The sequence below is a fragment of the Schistocerca americana genome, chromosome 8, assembly GCF_021461395.2.
Source record: "Schistocerca americana isolate TAMUIC-IGC-003095 chromosome 8, iqSchAmer2.1, whole genome shotgun sequence".
NCBI classification, from domain to species: Eukaryota; Metazoa; Arthropoda; class Insecta; order Orthoptera; family Acrididae; genus Schistocerca; species Schistocerca americana.
Genome location: NC_060126.1, coordinates 132,719,067 through 132,746,845, shown reverse-complemented (window position 1 = coordinate 132,746,845; position 27,779 = coordinate 132,719,067). Strand labels below are relative to the sequence as shown.

The following is a 27,779-nucleotide window of genomic DNA, read 5'->3' as shown; positions in this document are numbered from 1 at the left end:
CTGATAATCTTGTGTCCACCGAGTCTGCCATCTAAACAGCCTTATCCAGATGGCAACACCTGATTGCTGTCTTTTTTTACTTACGTAAAGCGTATGACACGATTTGGCTATGTCATATCCTTGCCACATTGTATGAGTGGGGTCTCCAGGGACCACTCCCAATTTTTATCCAAAACTTCCTGTCGCTCTATACATTCCATGTCCAAGTTGGTGACTCCCATAGTTCCATCCATATCCAGGAGAATGGAGTCCCGCAGGGCTCTGCATTGAGTGTCTCTCTATTTTTAGTGGCCACTAACTGTCTAGCAGCGGCTGTCTGGCCCTCTGTCTCACCTTCTCTGTATGCAGACGACTTCTGCATTTTGTACCGCTGCTCCAGTATTGTTGTTGCTGAGCGGCGCCTCCAGGGAGCCATCCACAAGGTGCAGTCATGGGCTCTAGCCCACGGGTTCTAGTTTTAAGCCGCAAAGTCATGTGTCATGCACTTCTCTCAGCATCGTACCGTTCATCCAGAACCCACACTTTGTCTTAATGACGATCCACTCACTGTAGTGGAGACATATCAATTTCTAGGACTGGTTTTTGACGCTCGATTGACTTCGCTCCCTCATCTTCGTCAGCTTAAGCAGAAGTGCTGGCAGCACCTCAATGCCCTCCGTTGCTTGAGCAACATCAATTGGGCTGCAGATCGCTGTACGCTGCTGCAGCTCTACAGAGCCCTCGTCCAATCCTGAATTGGCTATAGGAGTGTGGTTTATGGTTCGGCAGCGCCTTCAACATTGCATTTATTCGACATTGTGCCCCACTGTGGGCTTCGATTAGCGACAAGAGCTTTTAGGACGAGTCCATTGACCAGCGTACTGGTGGAGGCTGGTGTCCCTCCACTACAGATCAGGCATGCGCAACTGTTCGCCAGTTACGCAGCACACATCCATAGTTCCCCTGAGCATCCGAATTACTGTCTCCTTTTCCCGCCTGCGGCAGTCCATCTCCTGCATCGACGGCCCAGAGGGGTTAATGATTGCGGTTCACGTGCGATCCCTTCTCTCCAAACTGGAGTCCTTCCCTTTACCACCTCTACTTGTCGTCCGTTCACATACGCCTCCATGGTGTATGCCTCAACCGCAGCTTCGTCTGTACCTTTTGCATGGCCCTAAGGACTCCGTTAACCCCGCCGCTCTCTGCTGTCACTTCCTCTCGATTCTTGACGTGTTCTGGCGCTCTGAAGTGGTTTACACCGACAGCTCAATGACTGATGGTCACGTAGGCTTTGCATATGTTCATGGAGGACATGTTGAGCAGCACTTTTTGGCAGTTGGCTGCAGTGTTTTCACTGCAGAGCTGGCGGCCATATCTCATGCTCGTGAGTAGATCCGCCCATGCTGAGGCAAGTCATTTCTCCTGTGTGCAGACTCGTTGAGCAGCCTACAAGCTATCGACCAGTGCTACACTCTGGTAGTGTCCATTCAGGAGTCCGTCTAAGCCCTGGAACAATCCCACCGTTCCATGGTGTTTGTGTGGACCCCAGGACACATCGGAATCCCCGGCAATGAACTTGCCGACAGGCTGACCAAACAGACGACGCGGAAACCGCTTCTGGAGATAGGCATTTCCGAAGCTGACTTGCGTTCTTTCTTACACCGCAGGGTTTTCCGGCTTTGGGAGACGGAATTGCATAACAGCACGCACAGCAAACTGTGTGTCTTTAAGGTGACTATGAATGTGTGGAAGTCTTCCATGCAGGCCTCTCACAGGGAATAAGTTGTCCTCTGCTGGCTCCGCATTGGCAAAACGTGGCTAATGCATGGTTACCTACTCCATCACGAGGACCCACCTGTGTCGCTGTGGCTCCCAAATGACAGTCGTCTACCTCTTGTTGGACTGCCCACTTTTAGCCGCTCTGCGGCAGACTTTTAACTTTCCCAGCACCCTGCCTTTGGTGTTGGGCGACTGCCTCCACAGCAGCTGTGGTTTTACGCTTTATCCGTGATAGTGGGTTTATACTTCTATGTAGGTTTTAGCGCATTCCTTTGTCCCTCTGTGTCCTCCACCCTAGTGCTTTTAGGGAGGAGGTTTTAATGTGTTGCAGAGTGGCTGGCTTTCCCTTTTTATTCTCGTGGTTGGCCAGCCACTGTAATCTGCTTTCATGTTTTACTCCCTTCTGTTACTAGCACCTCTGTCTTGTTTTCTTGTCCTCTTTTGTTCCTTTTAGTATTTGTTGCCTTCCCTTTGTTCTTGTGGCTTTTCCTTTCTTTTCGTTTTGTGTTATATGTTTCGTCCGTTTTATTCTCACCCTTGTGGCATTGTTTTATTAGGAACAAGGGACCGATGACCTCGTAGTTTGGTCCCTTCTCTCTCTTTAAACCAACCAACCTAGGTAAGCTATCAGACAAACTAGCCAAAACACTGATATCCCAAAACTAAAAACATGATTTTATGTAAGAGGCACTACAGCTAATCTCCTATTCAACAGCAAGGACAAAACAGATAAACTGAGCAACAGTGGGGTCTACAAAATAACCTGCAGTGACTGCAATAAACTGTACATTGGTCAAACGGGCCGGGCCATATCAACAAGACTGACCGAACATGAACGCAGCTGGAGATTAAATAAAACAGACTCCACATTTGCTGAACATGTGCTCAAAGAAGGAAACAAATATCTAACACACACAGAAGTGCTACATATAGCCAACAAAGACAGAAAACTCAGCCTACTAGAAGCACTTGAAACTAACAAATGCTTAGCCCTAAATCCCCAGCTGGTTCTAAATGAACAGTTGCAACTGAGCACATCACCACTCTTAAATTTTACATAATAAAGTAAACCTGCTACTAACCACTAAGTGTCCCAATAGTAAACAAATTCACACCCCAGTATAATGTAATGTCCCTTATGTGTTCACATTTTCAACTGTAACAATGTAATATTTGGTATTTATTAATGCACAATTTTTTTAATAACAAAATGTAACCCCCAAAGAAAACATTGCTGTTGTACAACCAACAATTAGTGTCCAGTGCAACTGTTCACAACAAATACAAAAGATTGTAATTTTGAAATAATGTGTATTCTACATAATTCTAATTGTTTTCATACATGGTACTGGCAAACCATAAAATGCGATTTATTATGTTAAAGAACAGTTTTACAGAACAAGAAGTCAAAACACCCGTTTGACAATTCCATAGACAATACCACAACTAAAGATCATATGTAAGTGCATTGTATCTTAGTCCAGAATGTTTGGTTCGTAAGACCCCAAGCTCCTTGTAAACAATAGCCAGTAGTTATCCGAAGATGGCCTAATAAGCCGAAAACTAGTTCATACAAATAAGTCAGAAGAACAAAAAACCGCCTAAGTGTTATTCAATCCTCAATATGGAATTGTTCTATCAAGAAGCGACGGAAGATTCCATAAATAATTTTATTTAGTCTCTCGGCAAATAAATGTTTTGACAGTGTAAAGCACTTTTCCACAAAAACTGTCGGATTGTGTAGTTTCTGATAGCTCATTGTCCTTTCAGTTTTCTTACTGAAAAAGTATTGTTAAACTTCAATCATTTATGCATTTGTATTGACATATTTTTCGAATTTGATCAAGTAAGTGTGATACGCAGCACGCACAATGTATAGAATATCGGCCTGACCATATCTTACTTTGTTCCAGTTCTGTTTAAATAAAGTAGTAATTATTGTAAAATGCCTGAATGTTTAAATTTTTCTTTTATCAGGTCTGTCTGGTGTAAGGAAAATGTTTGTTTTGTCATCAAATACACTCTTGACATTTTTCTACAACTACAGGGAATAAACAAAGTGTTTCATTGTTAAGAAAGTACACATTATCCAAAAGTTATCACAAGAACTATGCTTCTGGAATTGTTATAGAAGATTTGATGTCAACAAATTAAAGTCCTGACTGATAGAAGTTGTGCATAATGTAACATCATAATCGTCCTTGATTTTTTTATCCTCTGCTAATCACTCATGTAACAATTAGGTTTACAATAATTAAGATGTTGATATAAAAGATGGAGACATTTTTGGTGTGGTTTAACTGCTTAAAATTCACATGTGTGCACTTTGGACTTTGCGCTATACAGCACTATGTCCTCTAGTAATGGCTGCATCTGCCAATTTACATGCTAGGCAGGAAAGAGGAAAGGCTTTACAAACTGCTGTTTATAAGTGATTCATTGTGAGGCAAAAATTACCAACTTTAACAGTTCTTTAAAAATACTTATAGTGCACCTTAGCAGCTAAAATTTTGACAGTGCACTACTACTGGCGTGAAAAATTTCAGCATTAAGTTTTGCCATGTCAGATTGGGGCCCTGCTCACATTAGAGTTTACCTATCATCATCAGTCACAGTAGCTTACAGTGTAAGATATTTTTCTGGATTTAAAATTATCTCAGCTCATTGTTGTTACAAAGTAGACTGACCAGTTTATTTTTGATTAGTACTGTACATGATATATTGAAGATAGCAAATTTCTCCAAGATATGAAAGCTCATAAAGTAGATGTTCTGTAAATATTTTGGTTATTTTAAAAAGTAAGTGACTATAGTGTTGTTTGTAGGATGATAAAAGCAAATTCTATAAAAATTTGTCTTTATTTGAACCCTAAAACAAAATTAATATTGCATTAAAATTTTTAATACTATGGCTAAACAGGTGGCCAGTCTAACTCCAGCATCAGGTGGTGGCAACAGATAGGTTAGGGCTGTCTTTGGTCTGGGCTTGCCAATGCTAACACAATTACTGGGGTCCAGTTTTCACATGTGTACTACCTTTCTGAAACTTAATTATATTTTTGTCATCAGCCACATATAAATTATACACTGAACAATAAGATTTAGAAAATTACAGCTTAACTTTCGACTGAGCTGACCTGTAAAGTGTGCCAACCCCAAATAAATTGTCTTGTACAGTTCCATTGTTGGTTTACAATTGCAAGCGTGTACATATTTCTTAATCATTGCTTAATACAGTGATATGCTGTATCATATGTCCAAGGGAACAGCAGTAATATAATATAAACAGCAAGCTAGGTGAGGAAAAAATTTGACTCACGCAAGAAAATGCCCCAGATTCTGAGCTAGCTGCACAATCCCACAGTGAGACAGTTGTCTATGAGACAATTAGTAATCAAATAAGCATTTGGCAGTGGTCTGATGCAATTTAGCTCATATAATATAAATTGATTTTATTGTTGTTTAGTTACACTTAAGATAAAACTGTGATTTTGCTCCTGTGCCTGTGGTGAGCAGCAATATAGCTGGCATATGTAGTGGAGGTATGGAAGAGGTGTGGGGTGGGATAACAGGGAAGGGATAGGGAAGATACTAGTTCTGCCTATGGAAGCATACAGAGACATGATGGGGCAAGATAGGGCTGCTAGGTGCAGCATCAAGTGGTAGTACTGTGAATGGGGTGGGGAGTAGAGAAGGAGAAAGGAAAGGACTGTATACGCCAGGGTTGGCAGGTAGAAGCAATGTGTATTACTGGGGTGCGAGTAGGAAGGGAGGAAAGTGGAGGACAGCAACTAAGAAAGGTTGAGGCCAGGGGTTACAGGAATGAATAATATGTTTTAGGGAGAGTTTCCACCTGCACAATTCAGAAAAAGCACTTGTATAGACCTTTCCCCCCTCTCTAGCTCTCCCGTCCGCCCACTCTTCTTTCCGAAAGCACAGCCACTGATGCGCCTAGAAATTCCATCCTGTCCCCACCGATGTCCCTACATGCCCCAACAAGCATCACCCCTGCCCCACACCTTTTCCATACCTCTAGATTCCTGCTCACCTCAGACACAGTTGCAGTTGGGCCTTAGCACACGGAGATGACTGTGTGTGTGTGTGTGTGTGTGTGTGTGTGTGTGTGTGTGAGTGTGAGAGAGAGAGAGAGAGAGAGAGAGAGAGAGAGAGAGAGAGAGAGAGTTTTGACTGTCCTTATACAGGAGAGGAGAGGGTATCAGCTGGAACCAGTCATAACTTCACTTCCTTTTCCTCATCTCTTATCTTCTTAGTGTGTCAACCAGCCACTGACCAGCATGACTCCGCTCATCTGTTATTACCCTGGCATTGAATGCTCAACCACATCCTCCAAGGGGCTCTGACTACCTCTCATCGTGCCAGGAAATGAGGGATATCCTATGCAAAATGTGTAGTTCAATGGACTCATCTCATCACCACAATTTTTGTGGTATACAGGTTTTCTGTAAAATTTTTGTAGAGCCTGTAACATATTTTTTGTTAAAATATATTTCATCTTTTCATTTCAACCATCTTCAACTTCAATTGTAGTGCTTCCCCTTGCAGGTTTATGAGTGGGTTCTTCACAATTCCACACCTAGTTGCAGAATTTGCCATTTGTGCCACACAAAATGTATTCAAAATGCTTATGAAGTTATTATCAATTTCATCGTCATAAAGTCTGTGCTAATGTTCATTTGTTAACAAATTGTTATGTTCGTTTTGGGGCTGGTGAAGAAAAGTCCACATTACCACTACGTGAGTGGTACACACAAACAGAATGATTAATTCCTCATGGATGTTAATTTAGTTGTTACCAGTTCAAAATGCTTACCTACACTAATTGTAATCAGACCTTCTCTAGCTCTAAACTGTGTGCCACCTCTGATATAAAAACAGGATCACCCCACCCTATAATGTAGTTCTCCTGTAGCAAGTTGCACATTCATATGGTGATAACAGTATATGCTATATCTCGTTGCGTCTACACCAGTGCTCTGTAATGCATACCACCATGCTGTTGAAAGACTAATTCAGTTGCAAGCTTGTGTATTTTTAATAGACTGTCAATTTTTTAAGAGTAGATAATTCTGAGCAACTTTCTGTGGTGTTTGTGCATTCCAGAGTGATGAATTGTATCTTTCTCTACACATTGAAGAAATTTCTAAACTGGTTGAGTTATTTTTAAAGTAGGTAAGCCTGTTGTCATGATTTATCCTATGAAAGGCCTAGTCCATCTGACCACGACAACACATACTTCCCAACTCCCGCACCTACTACATTCTCATTAACTAATTCCACCAACCTTAAATGAAGGCGTGCATTTTCACTTTTTTCCTGCAGGATATACTGAAGAATACAATACAACCTGTCAGCTTGAACAGTGACCCTATTAATCAGTATGGAGACTGTGATGTCATAACTATCGCAGTAGCAGGATCTGAGTAGGAATATGGAGTTTTGGGTGGGGATGTTCTTACACTTTAAAATAAATTAAAAAATTTGAAAAAAAGCAGAATGGCTGTTTTGCAAAATTCATTATACCATTCCTGAAATAAATTGGTCCTTAGATTACATTTTATTGAGATCCAGAATTTTATAACATGCTTATGTGAGACATAGATAACTTGCATTACTTTTGTACTGTAGGTGAATGTTACAGGCATTAGTGAAGTTGATACTAAAAGAATGGTTAGCTAAAGGGAGTACGATGTTAGAATGATTTTTTTTCTAATTTTTTAAATTCAAAAACTGGAGTGTATTTAAGGATCCTTGGAATAGTATGAACATTCTTATCTGTTCACAAATTTTAAATGCTTTGAATCCCGAAATCTTTGCCACAGAGTAAAAATCATTCACAATAACTGAATTGGAATTGCAGCAGATGACAATCAGTTGGTGGTTCTGAAAAATTTATATTCTTTGTAGTGGAAGGTACTATCTTCTGCCAAGTACATTCCGTTTTGGCAATGTGTTTTTGATTATTGGAAAGGTTACCGAATGGTGATGATGGAGCTGGTGCTTTGCTTTTATTTGATTGTTTTACAAAAATCATAGTACATGGATTTAGAACCTTTTGTTTTGCATAAAACAGCACTTATTCATTGTTTCTATTGTGTTACAGATGAAGATATTAACATCGGAAATACATGCTGTGGCTCCAAACCATTTTGGTCAAAAATACTTTGGCACTGATTGAAAAATCACAGATATCCTCAAATTAGAAGTGCTGTAATGAAAGCAAAAATTCGGCGATACATGTCATCTTAAACATTGTCTTCTGAGAGAATACTGTGAAGCATTCTTGAATGAATTTTTCAAATTGGGAAACCATTTCCCCCCCTCATAGTATTGTGTTCTTTAACGATACAATTTACTCGAGAAAGTGCTTTTCCTATAAATTTAGTAAGGTTGGTTACTGGTGAGTCAGTTGTTTTAGTTTCCTATGAAAATAGCACAACATATTTTTACAGTGTGTAAGTTTCCAAAGAATAATGAATCGTTTTTTATTTAGTATTTCCATAGAGCATTAATTTTCTATTTTTAGACCTCTCTCTCCAAATTGATGGTACTTATTAGATGTGTGTGCCCTGCACCACATTTTTCCAGTATTGATTGTATACTTAACATAACACGGTAATTAACTATTATGTTAAACATTTTTTTAATGTGCAAACATAGGCTTAAAACTGTTCTTAGTTAGTACACATGCTTATTAACAGTAGAAGGAGAAGCTACCAAGATACAGTGAAAAGCAAAAACCTAAGGTTCTATTTTTTTATATTTGTTGCTTTTTTCATTACCAGCCTCCATTTAAAATTGAGCTGAATTCACACCAGTGGAGACACATGCAAATGTTCAATGAAGGGGGTACTGAGAAATATTTAGTTCCAAGGATTTGGTGGTTGATGCTTTTTGCTAGACACCTTTAATAGCAGATGAATAGTTTCACCAAAACTTGAAACAAGAAAATCAAGTATTGAATGAAACTATGAGTTTTCAACACAACGGCTGCAGCATGCATAGTTGTGAATGTTCCACCACCAGGCCACAGCGTCATGCGCGTGGCTTTGCTTTTGCTGCCGGCAGCCTCGTGGCAGTCAGCAAGTTAAGCAGTGTTTCAATTTTTTTTGTCATCCTTGTTTTCTCAAGAGAAAGGTGTTACATGTGTACTAGTACATTATCACTTCCATTTAGAATAGACACACACGTTAATTTATAATTGCATTTTTAGATTTTATCAGCTGATGTTTATACTTATTATTGTGAATGTAATATGGGTATTCCTTTTGGCTAGTTGTCCAAGTCTTTAATAATCTTTATTGATGTACACTGTGGCTTTTTATCTGTCATTTAAGTGTCAGGCTATCAATCCAAAGGTTTGGTGTTTAATGTCTGTTTGGTTCAGGAATTCCATATGGTACTTAATATGTTCACCTGTGATGATAATCTGTGTGATGAAAGAGTAAATATTGCCCTGCTAAATGAGCATGTTCCTAATTCAGAGCAAGGCTAGGGCTTGCTCCCAATAACATGCATATAATGCCAAGTGATTTTTTTTCCAATTGCCCTTTAGTATGTTACTAATTTATATCACTTCTGTATTTATTGAATTTCATATATTACAATTCTGCTTAAAACTAGGTGGCTGATGAGATCAAAAGGGCTATATGTCCCTTATACCGGTGAACCAGTTTGTATAATCATATTTATAACAAACATTTTATAATGAGAAGCATTAGTTGAAACTGAATTGTGATAACTTAAGTTTGTACCTGCTGTTGCTAATGGTATTCTAGTAACTTAGTAAGAATTAAACAGAAATTCATAGTTGTGGTGATCTTTTACATGAAGAAATTAAAACTAGTCAGGCAGATTTTGTCAGTGTCAGGATGTGTAGTAATTACTGCAGGGTACTGATGTTGTTAACTGCAATTTACTAGTGGACTGCTAAATTATAGTGAAATGTCTTTTGGTATAAGAACTCTGCGATGATTATGGAAATATGAATCTCTTGATTCAGTTTAAATACTAGTCGTGTGTCCAAAAATTTTACTTCCTATTTTGCCTCTTTTGTGTAAAAATCATTGTACAGGCATATTCAGAGTTTTAATTCTAACTTAGTATTTATTGGTTAATTTTGTTCCTGAAAGAGCTAATTCTTAATGTTAAATTTGCTGCTTGAAATTCTGATACCGCCATTGTTACATGTACACAGTTTTTTAGAATTCTCTTAATTTGCAGATGACTAGAATTTCTTTACTTTATTAATTGTACTTATATGTAATTCTAGTTCAACATGTGATAAATTATGTTTGATAGCCATTGTTCCTTAAGCAGTTGATTATTAATGTTAAAATCACAGTTTGAAATTCAGAGCCTTCCATTGTAATGCATTTATGTCATAGTGTTGTGAGATATTTTCATGAGTTGCAGGTGACTACTTGTTTCAGCACATGAATTTCACTTATGTATCTGATCTTTAACTGTTCTGATGGTGTGATTCTCTTTGAATATGTGATAACTTGATAGTCATACTTCTTTTGAGAGTTCAGATGTGTATGTCTATTGAGACAGTGGTGTAAAGGTAAACTTATGCGAAAGTAAACACATTTAAAATTTTTCTTTATTCTTACACATTTGAAACTTCATAAATACTTGTCATGTTACTAAATGTTTGTACCTGTATTGTGTAATAAAGTTATACAATGTTTGTTAATTGGTTGTAATGCCATTTATTTTCACATCCCCACTTCCCTCCCAAAATACTATTCTCATAATTTTAAGTACTCTTATGTGCCCCTCCTCTCTTCAAAAGAACTAAAGAATAATTAATACTAGCTGAATACTCACACTTCACTACAGAATTTAAAGAAACACATGCACAAACCATTACTCTGGTAACACATTCACCCAATCACCACGTTCACCTACAGCTACAACTTGATACCATTACCCAATTATGGTGGATTCATTTCACAAAGTATGGGCATTAGCTGCTCAAGTTATACTAGCTGGTGTATCATGAATCAACAGCGACTTATGGAATTTGTATGTGGAAAATCCAAGTTCAAAATCATCTCTAGATTTTACACCAGTGTCCTGGATTAAATTGCAGGTATCTCGGTAGTGGCCCATATAGTCAAAGCATATGATGCTATTGTTGGTGATCATCTGTATGTGTTAAGAGACGTTAAGCTTATTTGCTTGCCTTGGTGCTTTGGAGAGTAGAAAACTGTATGCAAGTATTGGGCTTTACCTTCTCGTTCATTGGCATCTCCAAGACTGCTCATATCCATTCATTATTCCCTTACATTCAAAATGTATACTTACAGAAGTTTTCATATAAAAAGTGCCTATATGCACAAAGAAAGAAATCCTTCCCAACTAGGTAGCTGAACCTATCCTTTGGGATATCACAGCTAACAGCACCATGACTTTACTGTTGACCGAAGTATTAGTTGCGACCAAGTGAAGATAGCGACAAATTTGTGTAAGTGTTTCGAAAATAGTTTAGCTGTATCGTGAAGTTACTTACATAGGTCATCAGATGTTTTGATAGTGATGGTGATAGATAAATGATAAGTTTGTGTAGGTAAATATAACTTTCCATTTTTACAACACTTCTGTTGACAATGGTCCTTATTTTGCAGGGTGACACCAAAACAATTTAGCTGCGCTGTGATCTTACACACAAAGATGATATATATAACTTTCTGTGTTTTCTAGTCTCAGATCAAATCCTGTGAATTTGAGTGTTTATCCCTGCGAAATACATTTTGATGGGAAACTGCAGTCTCCTGAAATCAAAAGGCAAGACACTGAAGGTAATGAAATAGGTGGCATAAGCACTGTTTCTGACTGATCAGATTTAGAAATTCACAGTTGATATGAAGTTTGGGCAGAAATAAGGCTGTGAGGGTGGGCCATGTATCATATTTAGATAGTTCGGTCAGTAGAGTACTCCAGTCAGTTATCGCCTCTGAACATTAAAGGTTGGCACAGAACCATCTTCAGTCACTTGCTTTGCACCACATGATGTCATTCAGAAGCAGTTATAATTGCAGGCATTAGCTTCACAACTCTGTAAAAAAACAACCCATAATTGCCATTTCACTCCTTAATTTACCAGAACCCTGTCTACTTAGATAAGGAAAAAAAATCATCTTGGTGCACAGCAACAGCCTGCAAGGTAGTCATACTAGCATGCAAGATGCATAGGTCAACCAATGGCAGCAGCAAACTTACTTGAAGCACCACCAATTAATTAAAATTCCCAGGGAGTGACCAGCAGTTTTCATGTAACTGACGACACTACTACATATTGAATCATATCAGAACTGACCAGGACGGATGTGGAGCATTGCTACACCAATAGAGATAGAATCTCCACATGGATGTGACAGCAGTGAACAGTACATCACGTTGCATTTGAATGTTTCCTCAGAACCTTCAAAGGGACAACGGACGACCTTCACAACTAGTCTGCAAAAACTTCTGAATGGATTTAAGACCTGAGCCTATGGCTACGTGCATCCATTACAAAATCAGGATAGTGATCTATGTAAGAATGTATAGATTTGTTGAGAATAGTTGTGACATATTTTCTCCTGTCATCATACAACAAAAAAATAAATAGATTTTTGTCGCACTCAGCTGCGTTTTCTATTGTTGCAACATAAATCAAAACAGTTACTGTAACAACTTCACAGGCATTTATTGATGTGTATTACCATGCATTTATATTTTTCTGACATTAAAGAATTCCTCAAAATGTAATAAGTCTGTGTCTAAAACTTTTGAGGTTAGACTGGTGGTAGTACAATATCAAGTCATATTTGCAGTATCTTGAACATCAGACATATTCCCTTGGGCATAATCAGGATGTGGACCACTGTCACCATTGACATCCTTGCCAAGCATCCATCTCCCTACTCGATAACAATATTTTGACATCACTGCCATATTGATACTGTGGTGTGGCAAGATTTCATTCGAAGGTAAGAACATAAATATGGCAAGGCAAACCAATGTATACAGTAACAAGCACTTCCTATACTTCACGTAGAACTACTTTCTGCCAGCATGTAGTGCAGCTGAAATCATAACAGACTGTGTGAGCAAGCCAGTTTTCACTAAATTGAGCATTAGTACTTATTTCCACTGGCACCTTCAATCATAGGAAAAACATGCAAATGTGAGCACTGTAGAAGTAAAAACTTTATCAAGTAAGTAGTTCACTAGAACAAATTGCAGTCTTTAATGTCCAACTCACCCGTGTTACCAGTGCATACCATACCTGGATTTATCTACCTCAAAAATTTTTTTGATTGCCAAACATCTGAACGCAATACTCTTGGTTTGAAAAATTGAAACTGTGTGTGATAGATGGAGATCAAAGACATATTTTGTACAGCTCACCATCTGACTACCAAGTGTTGTCACTGCTCGATGGCAGAGTCAGTGTTGTAAACTTTGGTGTCCCACTGGATGAATGAAAAACTTGTGACTACTGATTCCCTTAACATCTCATGGACACCACCACAGGGGAGAGACTACTTATCTATGGTGCCATAAATCATTGATTCCTCTGTGCTAGGGGCCCAACACCACATGCAAACTATTGCGCAATTAGTCTCCTGACACAAAGATATTTGAGAGAATCCTAGATTATCACAGCCACAGTATCATTCAATTCATGACCAACTAGTATGATTTTATAACATATATGGATCTGTGCCATTTTTACAGGCTGTTCAATGCCAAGATAAAGCTATACACAACTGCACATCATTAGATCATGTTCCACAAAAACTAATTTGAAACACACTCGGTAACTAATTTAAACGTAAATGTATCTTCCCCTGGGTTATAATGCTGTATAGGTAAATCTAAAGCTGTTCCTGTTGTCCTGTTGATTTGTGTGACATGTTTCCACATTGACAGTTGGGCAGCATCAGTAGTCAACACTGTGGACCTTGCTGTTCATCACTGTCAGGCACCATGACAAGACTTAGAATTTGCTCTATGCTGATGTTGGCCTGCTTAACAGTTTCTTTGACAACAGTGCATTAATTGTGTATAATTTGAATATTAATGACAGAATCAGTTGGATGACCTAACCAGAAGAGAGAACAGATTGGGAAAGTGGCATTACAAGATCTGTTGCAGTAGGACTCCTGCCACACAGAAAAAATAGAAAAATAATAATTTGATTTTATTGCTCTGAGAGTTTGACAGTTTATTCACATCATCACTTGTAGTGTTTGTACTGTTTCACGCAATCTTGCTGCTCCTCCATAATGTCGTTTCTTTTTTCTGGTACTGAATCATAGTTTTAAGCTTATTAAATAAACTGGTATTTTTCTGTAACAACCATTTATTACTTCTTTGTATGCAGTCATATATGCGGTACAAACCCGACATGTTGAACCGCCTCCCAAGCAGTGACACCTTGTCAAGGTGCTGGCTTGGCCACACACGACACTACTCCGCAGGTTGTTCCTCAGGTGGTGGTGGTTCCTCTCCCTCTGCAGGTGGCTCCTCTCCTCCTTCTGTTTGCTCAGCACCTTCCTCTGGTGCTGCTCCTTCTTCACCACCCTCTGTCACCGGCTCCAACTCAGCAATACGTGCACGTAGAGCTTCATTCTCAGCCCGTAATTTCTCGATTGCATCACTGTTACGTGCCAGCTCTGCTTGTACTGCTTCATACTCTGCCATATCTGGTACATTATCACCAATATTGCAACGGACAAACTCTAGCGGGTCCGTTGGCTTCTCAGGGGCCTCATACAATGAGATGAATACCTTGGTCAGCGCATCCAACACGCCAGCACCCTCCAAATACTTTCGGAATTCCTCACGCTTTGCATCTATCGGCCTGTAGTCCGACATTATTTCTAGAAAAGTGCAAAGAAAAAACATTACCAAGTTATTTTAACTTCAGCATTTTGGTTATTAGTAGTAGTACAGAAATAAGGGGTATTATGTAGGAAAACTTTTTATAGAGTTTACAATAGAGACGCAAAATGTACCAATAATTTACAACAGCTTAAATTTATAAGACCTGACACGTCAGGTGGAGGAGAGAGAACTATCTGTATTATAAATTTAATGGTCTTGATCACACTATAATGTAATGACAAACTAAATGATTACTGGTGATGGTTGACTAACAACCAGCCCCATGTCTACGGAAACAAACACAAAAGTTGCATTTCAGTTTATGTAAAAACCTCTTAACAATTTTTAAAATCATATAATTTAATACAGAGGTATTAAAACCTTAGAGAGAACCAAAAAACCTACCGTGCTTACACTATAATCGGTACCTTAACACATGCTAATTGCTGTAACATCATTACTAAGTGTAACTTGTCAATATCCAAAGGCTGGTCAGATCACGATTGTTATAATTAAAAAAAATGAAAACAATTAATTATTGACAAAATTATTTAGCTGGATTGATAAAAAAAAACCTACTCACCAAGCAGCAACAGAACACAAACATAAAAGACAGTTGTAACTGGCAAGCTTTTGGAGCCAGTGGCTTCTTCTTCAGGCAGAAGGGTTGAAGGGGAAGCAAGAAGAGTGAAGGAAAAGGACTGGAGAGGTCTAGGAAAAGGGGTAGATTCTGTGGAAGTCACCCACAACCACGGTTCAAGGGAGACTTCCCATACAGGATGAGAAGGAAAGACTGATTGTTGGGGAGTGCATCGGACAAGATTTGAAAACCTGAGAACTTAAAGGTGGAAGACAGGGTAATGTGCAGACAGATATTACTGCATAAACATCGCACGTGAGTTAATAAGGGTGAAAAGCTAAGTGCACTGTGGGAGGGGGGGGTAGGGGGGGGGATGGTGAAAAGTAGACGGGTAAGACAATGAAAGATGTAGAAAACCCAAACGGAGTGAAGCAAAGATTAGTTGCACTGAATAAATGGTGAGACAGAAGAAATTGATGTAAATTAAGGCCTGGTGGGTGGTGAGAGCCAAGGACATGTAGTTCTAGTTCCCACCTGTGCTGCACATCACATGTTAGTGTGTGCAGGTTTAAATTCAGTATGTAGATGTGGTGGTTTAACGGCACTGACAAGTACCTGTTGGGCGATCCATGGAAGTTTCAGTGAAAGTACATACAAGAGAACCATGGAGCTTCTATGTTATTCTGTGCTAATAGTGTCAGTGACTATTGTTAGTGAAAAAAGAACAGTTGAGAAGGTACTCTTGAGAAAAACTTGTGTCTTAGTCTAGTTGAAGGGGAGACATGTATCCTGACTCATGCTGAGAATGGACAGGGTGTTTAGGCCACCGTTCTCTTATATGTAAATTAGTTTGTTTCTTCTCTGAAGTATGCTGCTAGGTACAGGAATCTCTCAAGACTCTTTCTACTTATAAAAATAAGAGGCCATACAAAGTTTCGTTTGCTTCAACTAACGATGTATATTTGAACTGCAGACATTTTACAAATCCCACACTCCACATAAATTCATACTGTTTAGTAAGTCTCTCGTGTCTCCAAACATCAGAAACAAACTAATTTACAATAAGAGAATGGTGACTTAAACACCCCGTCCATTCTCAACATGAGTCAGGATACACATCTTCCCTTCAACAAGGCTAAGACAAAAGTTTTTCTCAAGGGTACCTTCTAAACTTTTCTCATTGTTATAACAATGGTCACTGCCACAATTAGCACAGAATAACATAGAAGCTCCATGGTTCTTCCGTACACTTTCACTAAAACTTTCATAGATCACTCGACAAGTACTTGTCGTTGCCGTTTGACCGCCGCGTCTACATTCTTCTCGCGACTGAATTTCAAACCTGCACACACAAACATGTGACACGCAGTAGATAGGATTCTACCATCCCACGCTTACATCTAAAATATCGTGTGTTCGAGATGGTAGAAGGCTGAGTGGTTCTAGAATTTACGCAGAAATTCTCGGAACACTACACCACGCAGCCCATATTGTGTGGGATCAGGATATGACGCTACCTCCATCAGGGCTTTCAGCTGCTCTGTGGTCCGGTTTCTCTATAAACAACTATACCAGTTGCAACACACAATGTCAGCAGCAGACCCGTTGCCCCACTGTAAATATTGTTTCCTTCCTCACACACACAGCACGTGTCCCCATTGGCTTGCAACGTGGTACGACCGTAGCAAAAAGTAATTCATTAAAGATGTTTGTTGTAGCAGTTCCACTGCTGATATGCCCCAACCTGTGGAAGTGGACCATATGAGTGATTTGTCTGTGGAAATGTACACTTCTCAGAACACAGCACAGAAAATGTATGTTGATGCATTTGTTGGCAAATACCCTGTGAGGTCATTCTGAGATGGGTGCTTCTATGTCTTGCTAAACCAATGTAAGTTACCTAAGTTTAGTGTTGATGTCTTTGCTGGTGCCTAAGACAAAACTTTTGGCCAATGGGCATTATTGTGTACCTATGCCAGGAATGTTTCCAGTTTTACTTACTTACAACAAGTCACTTGTCCAGTAAATTTTTTGGCGGTAGCTTAGCCCAAAGTGGACAGTGTTTTTTGGATAGTCCTAATGGTTTTGAATTTACGTTTCATGAAACATTGCATGCCATGCAATCCAAAGGGCCTTGCACCTCCTTAAAAAATTGCTTGACTCCCTGATGAAATGCCGATTCGCCATAGTCAATGGGCAACTCCCCTGGTAACAGCATGCAAACTCAGTGGCTTCTTGATACTTTTTGCTGATTTTAGAGTTACAATAAAAGCACAAGCTGGAGTGGAGATTCATCCTCCAGCAACCCCAAATGAACTTATCTGCAAATTTACATCAGTTAACCTCACAGATACATATTGTCAAATCTTACTAGATGCAGTATCACAAGCTTACCTAATGCTAAAATGTCATACAACATTTATCATTATACTGTAATCACTTACCTTCTGGATCTTCTCAGCCCCCTGTCATATTTCAGCACTTTATGGGTCAATTACTATGAAATATTCCCAACTGTGCAATGCTCCATGATGATATTTTTGTCACAGAGTCAACTTTGGATGATCATTTTACAACCTTGAGCTGACAGTAAAAGAACTTAATTGCAACCTGTACAAGTATTCCCTTATTTAGGATTTAAACTCTCAGCAAGTAGACTGGAACCAATGAGGAATTATGTTGTTGCGACCGATAAAGTGTAATGCCCCCCCCCCCCTCCTCCTGCCGCCACTCCCTGTTATAAAAGGTGTACAAGTATTTCTAGTTAAGATCGATTATTATGTCCAATTCATTACAAACCTATCACAGAATCCACTTACCCAATGAACCACATATGACATCAAGGCAAATATTGCAAATGGTCACCTTGCTGTCAACAATCTTCCCAGATTTTAAAAGATTGCCATGAGTGGATGTTGTGTTTAACAACACACTCCTCTGGTCCACCTCTGACAGCAACTGACACTTTCCCCCACAATAGTGGCACAGTTCTGTACCATAAATACCATATAGCACTGAGCGTCCTTTTACATGTGCTTCTAAGACTTGGTCAATTCTCAGCTATTCTCAGACAGAGAGAGAGGTCCTCACTATCATTTATCCAGTTCAGAAATTTAAATTATTCCTTAACAGGCAGAAATTTCATCTTATCACAAATAATTGCCCTCTACTCACCATAGTTGGCCTTACGCATTTCTTATCAGCACTTGGTGCTGTACTTGTCTAATTTTCATTAATCTCTCTGTTATCAAGCAGCAGCATTACACATAAACAAGGATATGTTGTCCCAGATCCGCACCAGACCAGACCCATTGTCTGACCAACTTAAATGGTGTGTTTCCAGGCTGACTCCAGTATGTGTTTAAATGGTGTGTTTCCAGGCTGACTCCAGTATGTGTTTGTCTGTTTCATCCTTTCCCTTAACATCCATGGCTGCAATCGGAAGAGTTCGATATCATGTAGTGTTGCTCACTTTATACAACACAGGCAGCTAGAACATGCCTCCCAGGCCTGAGTTTTGTCCCTACTGGCCACCACGAGATCAACTACATCTAAATCAAGGGCTTCTGTTGTAGGTCTTGGATGAGGACCTCTGCCACATCCTGATTCCTTCCTCTTTCGGCCACGAGTGTTACACCTCCTGCACACTGGCGCTTGTCCTGGATGAAATGTGTGGCATGATAACACATATTTTGCCAAATATATAACATATTTTGCCAAATATTAACACCGACAACATGGACCTGGTCTGCCACTATTCTGCTTGTCAAGCTCATCAAGCTGCAACTACTCAGCAGTTGGCTCACTGGCCTGATGCTGTGAATCTGTATCAACTTGGATTTTGCTGGCCAGCATTTTGGATACATGTGACTGATTCTTTCTCTCGCTTACCTTTTGTGTTCTGCGTTTCTCAGAATACTAGTTCTGCTACTACCACAGCCTTGGAAAAATATCTTTGCCCTTGAAAGCACCTGATTTCTGATAACTATGACTCCAAACTGATAACTCTGACTTCAAAAGATTTGCACCTGTAATGGTATTCAACACTTTCTTGCCGCACCTTTTCACCTGGCTTCCAGCAGTCATGCAGAATCAGTCATGCAGAATGCTTTGGCTGCAGGTTAAAAATCAGCTCCACCAGGAAATGATGTCTAGCGGGTTGCCTATCTAAAGGCCTCCAGGGTAAACAAAAATTTGATTTTCAGTATGTCGCGTGATTATTAATCAAATTTAAAAATTTAAATTGCTGTCACAGTCTACTGATAAAGAGGAATAATCTCAAGATAAAATTTTAACACAGTATATCAAGTATTACAGTTAGAAACAGTGCTTTTGTCTTGTGGCAACGAACATAACGGAGTGCGATTGCACTGACTTTATTCACTCAGTATTTAAAATAACAGCACTCAGCGACTTCCATCAAAATTCACACACAATTTCAAACCTCTTAGATTATTTTCCTCGCTGACACCCCCTATAAAATGATGAAAAGAAAAAAATGGTTCAAATGGCTCTGAGCACTATGGGACTTAACATCTGAGGTCATCAGTCCCCTAGAATTTAGAACTACTTAAACCTAACTAACCTAAGGACATCACACACATCCATGCCCGAGGCAGGAATCGAACCTGCGACCGTAGCGGTCGCGCGGTTTCAGACTGAAGCGCCTAGAACCTCTCGGCCACACCGGCCGACGATAAAAAGAAAAAAAATTATCGCTTGCTACATTTTCCTCTGTTCATGCACGACGTTTTAATTTATTACTTGTTTACTCTTAAGTATATTCGCGACACAGATTGCAGATAGTATCCACATATAACACTAAATGTATCTGCAAAATTATATCATTGTACGACACATAGTTCAGGAGAAATAAAGTCGTAACATTTAAATGCTTGAATAGCTAGCGTTCGGTTGAAATGGCGCGCAGTAAGACTTGATGTTTTAATTTATTACTTCTTTAGTACTTCCTTTATTCGCAACACTTTGCAGATAGTATCTACATACGCCACTCAATGTACGTGCACCATTATATAACTGCTCGACACACAAACCAGGAGATACGACCTCATAAATATTTAGATGCGTAAAAAACTGGCTTTTCCTTATTATGGAGCGCAAATTATCCAGTTTCACAATAATATGAGAGCACTTAGCGACTTCCAACAAACTCAAATCATAATTTCAAACCTCTGCTAAAATTTTTGGCGCTCAGGTGTTTAAAGGCAAACATTACCCACATTATCTCATATGTAAAGTAATCAGACGTTTGAAGCTGTTTTTACTTGGGCATTCGATTCTTTAAAGAAAGGAGGTTTAACTTATATAAATACCGCATCACCCATTGTCACGTTATACAAAGCATTTGTCGACAGCCCCACAGGAATTTAAGATTGTAAATTGAGAAGAATCCTTTAATGAATGACAAATAAATACAAATTATGTAAAATAAATGAAACCGACAGTTTTGATTGTTGTTGTTGTCGTCTTCAGTCCTGAGACTGGTTTGATGCAGCTCTCCATGCTACTCTATCCTGTGCAAGCTTTTTCATCTCCCAGTACCTACTGCAACCTACATCCTTCTGAATCTGCTTAGTGTATTCATCTCTTGGTCTCCCTCTACGATTTTTACCCTCCACGCTGCCCTCCAATACTAAATTGGTGATCCCTTGATGCCTCAGAGCATGTCCTACCAACCGATCCCTTCTTCTGGTCAAGTTGTGTCACAAACTTCTCTTCTCACAATCCTATTCAATACTTCCTCATTAGTTATGTGATCTACCCATCTAATCTTCAGCATTCTTCTGTAGCACCACATTTCGAAAGCTTCTATTCTCTTCTTGTCCAAACTATTTATCGTCCATGTTTCACTTTCATACATGGCTACACTCCATACAAATACTTTCAGAAATGACTTCCTGACACTTAAATCAATACTGGATGTTAACAAATTTCTCTTCTTCAGAAACGCTTTCCTTGCCATTGCCAGCCTACATTTTATATCCTCTCTACTTCGACCATCATCAGTTATTTTGCTCCCCAAATAGCGAAACTCCTTTACTACTTTAAGTGTCTCATTTCCTAATCTAATTCCCTCAGCATCACCCGACATTAGATTACATTCCATTATCATTGTTTTGCTTTTGTTGATGTTCATCTTATATCCTCCTTTCAAGACACTGTCCATTCCATTCAACTGCTTTTCCAAGTCCTTTGCTGTCTCTGACAGAATTACAATGTCATCGGCGAACCTCAAAGTTTTTATTTCTTCTCCATGAATTTTAATACCTACTCCAAATTTTTCTTTTGTTTCCTTTACTGCTTGCTCAGTATACAGATTGAACAACATCGGGGAGAGGCTACAACCCTGTCTTACTCCCTTCCCAACCACTGCTTCCCCTTCATGTCCCTCGACTCGTATAACTGCCATCTGGTTTCTGTACAAATTGTAAATAGCCTTTCGCTCCCTGTATTTTACCCCTGCCATCTTCAGAATTTGAAAGAGCGTATTCCAGTCAACATTGTCAAAAGCTTTCTCCAAGTCTACAAATGCTGGAAATGTAGGTTTGCCTTTTCTTAATCTAGCTTCTAAGATAAGTCGTAGGGTCAGTAATGCCTCACGTGTTCCAACACCTGCTTTCTTTGGGATTGGAATTATTATATTCTTCTTGAAGTCTGAGGGTATTTCGCCTGTTTCATACATCTTGCTCACCAGATGGTAGAGTTTTGTCAGGACTGGCTCTCCCAAGACCGTCAGTAGTTCCAATGGAATGTTGTCTACTCCCGGGGCCTTGTTTCGATTCAGGTCTTTCAGTGCTCTGTCAAACTCTTCACGCAGTATCGTATCTCCCATTTCATCTTCATCTACATCCTCTTCCATTTCCATAATATTGTCCTCAAGTACATCGCCCTTGTATAGACCCTCTATATACTCCTTCCACCTTTCTGCTTTCCCTTCTTTGCTTAGAACTGGGTTTCCATCTGAGCTCTTGATATTCATACAAGTCGTTCTCTTTTCTCCAAAGGTCTCTTTAATTTTCCTGTAGGCAGTATCTATCTTACCCCTAGTGAGATAGGCCTCTACATCCTTACATTTGTCCTCTAGCCATCCATGCTTAGCCATTTTGCACTTCCTGTCGATCTCATTTTTGAGATGTTTGTATTCCTTTTTGCCTGCTTCATTTACTGCATTTTTATATTTTCTCCTTTCATCAATTAAATTCAATATTTCTTCTGTTACCCAAGGATTTCTACTAGTCCTCGTTTTTTTACCTACTTGATCCTCTGCTGCCTTCGCTACTTCATCCCTCAAAGCTACCCATTCTTCTTCTACTGTATTTCTTTCCCCCATTCCTGTCAGGTGTTCCCTTATGCTCTCCCTGAAACTCTGTACAACCTCTGGTTCTTTCAGTTTATCCAGGTCCCATATCCTTAAATTCCCACCTTTTTGCAGTTTTTTCAGTTTTAATCTACAAGTCATAACCAATAGATTGTGGTCGGAGTCCACATCTACCCCTGGAAATGTCTTACAATTTAAAACCTAGTTCCTAAATCTGTGTCTTACCATTATACACTCCTGGAAATTGAAATAAGAACACCGTGAATTCATTGTCCGAGGAAGGGGAAACTTTATTGACACATTCCTGGGGTCAGATACATCACATGATCACACTGACAGAACCACAGGCACATAGACACAGGCAACAGAGCATGCACAATGTCGGCACTAGTACAGTGTATATCCACCTTTCGCAGCAATGCAGGCTGCTATTCTCCCATGGAGACGATCGTAGAGATGCTGGATGTAGTCCTGTGGATCGGCTTGCCATGCCATTTCCACCTGGCGCCTCAGTTGGACCAGCGTTCGTGCTGGACGTGCAGACCGCGTGAGACGACGCTTCATCCAGTCCCAAACATGCTCAATGGGGGACAGATCCGGAGATCTTGCTGGCCAGGGTAGTTGACTTACACCTTCTAGAGCGCGTTGGGTGGCACGGGATACATGCGGACGTGCATTGTCCTGTTGGAACAGCAAGTTCCCTTGCCGGTCTAGGAATGGTAGAACGATGGGTTCGATGACGGTTTGGATGTACCGTGCACTATTCAGTGTCCCCTCGACGATCACCAGTGGTGTACGGCCAGTGTAGGAGATCGCTCCCCACACCATGATGCCGGGTGTTGGCCCTGTGTGCCTCGGTCGTATGCAGTCCTGATTGTGGCGCTCACCTGCACGGCGCCAAACACGCATACGACCATCATTGGCACCAAGGCAGAAGCGACTCTCATCGCTGAAGACGACACGTCTCCATTCGTCCCTCCATTCACGCCTGTCGCGACACCACTGGAGGCGGGCTGCACGATGTTGGGGTGTGAGCGGAAGACGGCCTAAAGGTGTGCGGGACCGTAGCCCAGCTTCATGGAGACGGTTGCGAATGGTCCTCGCCGATACCCCAGGAGCAACAGCGTCCCTAATTTGCTGGGAAGTGGCGGTGCGGTCCCCTACGGCACTGCGTAGGATCCTACGGTCTCGGCGTGCATCCGTGCGTCGCTGCGGTCCGGTCCCAGGTCGACGGGCACGTGCACCTTCCGCCGACCACTGGCGACAACATCGATGTACTGTGGAGACCTCACGCCCCACGTGTTGAGCAATTCGGCGGTACGTCCACCCGGCCTCCCGCATGCCCACTATACGCCCTCGCTCAAAGTCCGTCAACTGCACATACGGTTCACGTCCACGCTGTCGTGGCATGCTACCAGTGTTAAAGACTGCGATGGAGCTCCGTATGCCACGGCAAACTGGCTGACACTGACGGCGGCGGTGCACAAATGCTGCACAGCTAGCGCCATTCGACGGCCAACACCGCGGTTCCTGGTGTGTCCGCTGTGCCGTGCGTGTGATCATTGCTTGTACAGCCCTCTCGCAGTGTCCGGAGCAAGTATGGTGGGTCTGACACACAGGTGTCAATGTGTTCTTTTTTCCATTTCCAGGAGTGTATAATCTATCTGATACCTTTTAGTATCTCCAGGGTTCTTCCATGTATACAACCTTCTTTCATGATTCTTAAACCAAGTGTTAGCTATGATTATGTTGTGCTCTGTTAAAATGAAGTCCCATGCTTCTTTTACAGAGCGTAGGGGAGCGATGCAGGAGACCCGCACCGCCTTACTAGGCAAGGTCCTAATGGAGGTGGTTTGCCGTTGCCTTCATCCGACCGTAATGGGAATGAATGATGATGATGAAGACGACACAACAACACCCAGTCATCTCGAGGCAGGAAAAATTCCTGACCCCGCCGGGAATCGAACCCGGGACCCCGTGCTCAGGAAGTGAGAACGCTATCGCGAGACCACGAGGGGCGGACTCTTTGTACCGCAAGCCAAACTCAAACTACCCTATTTTACAGACTATAAGACGCGACGGACTATATTAAGACTTAGCTTAATTTTTACACAAGTCTTTAAATAAATTACATGTTTATTATTAGATTGCAAAGCCCGACTAATAAACAATTCCTAGTTTGGAAATACGAACTGACCTTTAAAATCCCTGGAAATCGTCACCTGAACGTTCTTCTTCTTCTTCTTACTCTTACTCTTGATCATCAGCCCTCTTCATATATTAAGATGGTCTTCACTGCCATGGAGAGTGTTGCTTATGCCGCATTTCTTGAAGGATTCAACAATAATGTCTTTTCTCACCCTAGACTACGACTGTTTTATCCAGTGACACACTTGTTTGTATGTCGTTTTAAAGCTCCCTTCGTCGTGAACGCGTGTTGGGTTTCATCCATCATGCATTTGTTTCATTCCTCTCTCATATACTCTTTAAATGGTTTATTTATCGATAAATCAAGACGTTGCGTGTCCTCCCGGAATGGCGGCAAGCTTTGTATTTCCCTGTCAAACTGAGACATGGAAATACAAAGCACAGACTTTTTCAAATGACTACTAAACAGATCTAGCACAGGAAGAGAACTCTTCTTCAATAAAACACCTTTCCCTCTCTCCCACACTCTGTTAATCCATAATTTCATACCAGCCTCGTCCATCCAACCTTTGTCATGTACGCGAAGAACAACACCTGGTGGTGTTTCAGAAGGTTTTGGCACTGTTTTGTGCTTGAAAATGATCCCTAGATTAAGTTTATTACCGTCAGACTAACATGAAATGACAACACTGTAGTGCATTTTTTTCGTGTCCACGTGTTTTGATTGTTACAATTCTAGCATGTTTCATGTTACTTGGTTCATCAAATGGCAGTGGAGTTTCGTTCGTCCAAATTCACTATTTGGCTTAGTTCCATACTGGTTTTCTTTCGATGCTGAATAATAAAGCGATGGAAAGATAATATTTTCTCTTCATACTCTAGTGGCATTTTTTGAGATACTTTTGTTTTGGTTCGCTTGCTAAGTCCATTAAGCTTCATAAACTTGTAGCACCCACCAACTCCACCCTTAAGTTGTTTAAGTTCCACGGTAGCGCTAGCTTACGAGCGTGTATTCGAGTCATTTTTGTATTAATTCCAATGCCATTTTGACGGTGTCCTTGAATCCATCGTATACGTCATCTTCTAGTTTGGCCATATGGCATTCAGTCGTCTATTTGCACATTTAGTGTTCCTCATTTTTTTCAGTTCTTCTTTACTAACCAGCCAATCGCGAAAGATTTTTTTCTGTTGGTATAGGGCCGAAACGCCATTCAGCTGCTCTGTTTCCATGTTCTTCTGCATACGCTGTAACTATCAAATTATAGCCCGCTTCACATGAACACCTTTTTTTTTCTATTACTAAACTAGCTCCTAACAAAACTGTTGTACTGTTACCGACAATACAAATCACCTTCAGTTCAAGTTCACTGGCACTGCAGACTACGATGACGCACACAGACGAGACTGTCAGTGGTGGTGGGGCGGAAGGGAGGCAGTGTTGGCAAGCTTGTGAATCCCCGCAACTCATGTTCGTCGCATCGGTGCACTGCTGCCGCCAGTTGAATCCAGTGTTGCCAGATGGAGATACACTTCTCTCGGCATCGAATATATGGCCATTTTTGGAATTTTAAATGATTCACAGGTCATTTTTACAATAATTTCGAGTATAAGACGCACCGAATTTTGGAGTCAATTTTTCGAAGAAAGAAGTACGTCTTATAGTCCATAAAATTCCGTATGTAGTTCAAGTTAAAACTGCGACATACAAATACAAAGGAGAATTATTGCAAAAAAAAAAAAAGCTTTAGCTACATAGTTCGAGTTAAAACCTGCAGTACACCCCTTAAAAAGAAAGAAAGAAAGCTGAACACTTTCATCTGAAGGAAGTCATACATGGATAATCGCTGTAAAAAAAAAAAAAAAAAAAAAAAAAAAGGGCAGCAGCAGAGACGGCAATATATAGTGCGGGATAAAATGGAAACAAGATATTTTTCGAAATGAAATCAAAGCATGTATCGCATAAAGGCTATATGGATATATGTCCAGTCAAAAATCCGACCAAACGAACATTTTACCGAAACGAGTAGGCCTGTCGCAACAATCAAACTATCTGTAGTTAATAGATCGAGTGGAGACGTCGATACATAGCACGAACGGAAGTAAATGATTTCTTACGTGGAAATCGACGTGTGTATCATGGCATTGAGCTCTTGTGGTGTCTGTGATACAGTCAGGAAGGAAAGCTAAAAGAACAAATATAAGACGTTGTAGGGAAAAAAAACTACGGAGGGACAAGAAATGTTTGCACAGCAACTCTCTCCAACATGTCACTAGGGAAGACGACGACAACAATTGTACAGGATTTCCAAATCCTCACCTGGGCTAACTTAAGACCTCGAGCTATGCTACAGATCATTTTTACACCATGACCAAGATTTCGGATGGTTCAACTACATTCGAACCAGCTTTTCTTTATAACATAAAGTGGTAAAGCACTAAGAGACATAGCAGATGAATGGAAGCAAGAAATATGAAACAATAATACGTAGACCAACAAGACACTGGGCATAACCTTTTTCTCTAGAAGGAAACGTACTAAAAAGAAACTACAACGTAATAAAGTTATCTGCCACAAACCTGTCATTATGCAGAGTCCAGCCCATGGTTACTGCGACAGGAAAATTTTGTCTTTGTTTCGTCCACAGCACAAAACAATGTATGGTAGCAATGACTTTCCTAAGACAGACCTCCGAAGACACAAATCTCACACATAGAGTGTTAAAACATATACTTAGCTCAAACGCAATGAGGCATCTCGAGTAAAATTGCCTCCTCCATGCAAGGATTCCGAAAACATCGAACATGTGAAAGCCATCTCGCATTTTTCTCTCGTAACACCCTTCAAACTTTCGATTAAGGCAGTCAAGTAGGTGCAGTATTTTTCTATTTGCGGTTAGCAGTTGACTCAGTACCACATCTACGCTTATTATGAAAAATATGATCGTATGGGATATCAAACGAAATTTGACTAAACAGAGGCTTTCTCAGTGGGTATGGTGCAGTATGTCTTCTGGCTAAAGTCTAGATGAGGGCGAGATAAAGTGTGTTGGGACCT

The 27,779-nt window shown here is 40.4% G+C and overlaps 2 protein-coding genes across 2 annotated transcripts in view; one reads left to right on the top strand and one right to left on the bottom strand.

Moving 5' to 3' along the window:
* LOC124544606 (uracil phosphoribosyltransferase homolog) overlaps nt 1-10,473 on the top strand; it is a 39,338-nt gene extending 28,865 nt beyond the window's left edge. Inside the window, exon 6 of the mRNA XM_047123199.1 lies at nt 7,879-10,473. Coding sequence (XP_046979155.1) covers nt 7,879-7,953 — 75 coding nt within the window. The 3' untranslated portion in view covers nt 7,954-10,473. The remainder of the gene's footprint in view (nt 1-7,878) is intronic.
* Nucleotides 10,474-14,240: 3,767 nt separating this feature from the next.
* Nucleotides 14,241-14,648, bottom strand: LOC124545624 (c-Myc-binding protein-like). The gene has a single exon (XM_047124571.1). It carries the CDS (start codon nt 14,646-14,648, stop codon nt 14,241-14,243), a length of 408 nt encoding a protein of 135 aa, XP_046980527.1.
* Between the last annotated feature and the right edge of the window lie 13,131 nt (nt 14,649-27,779).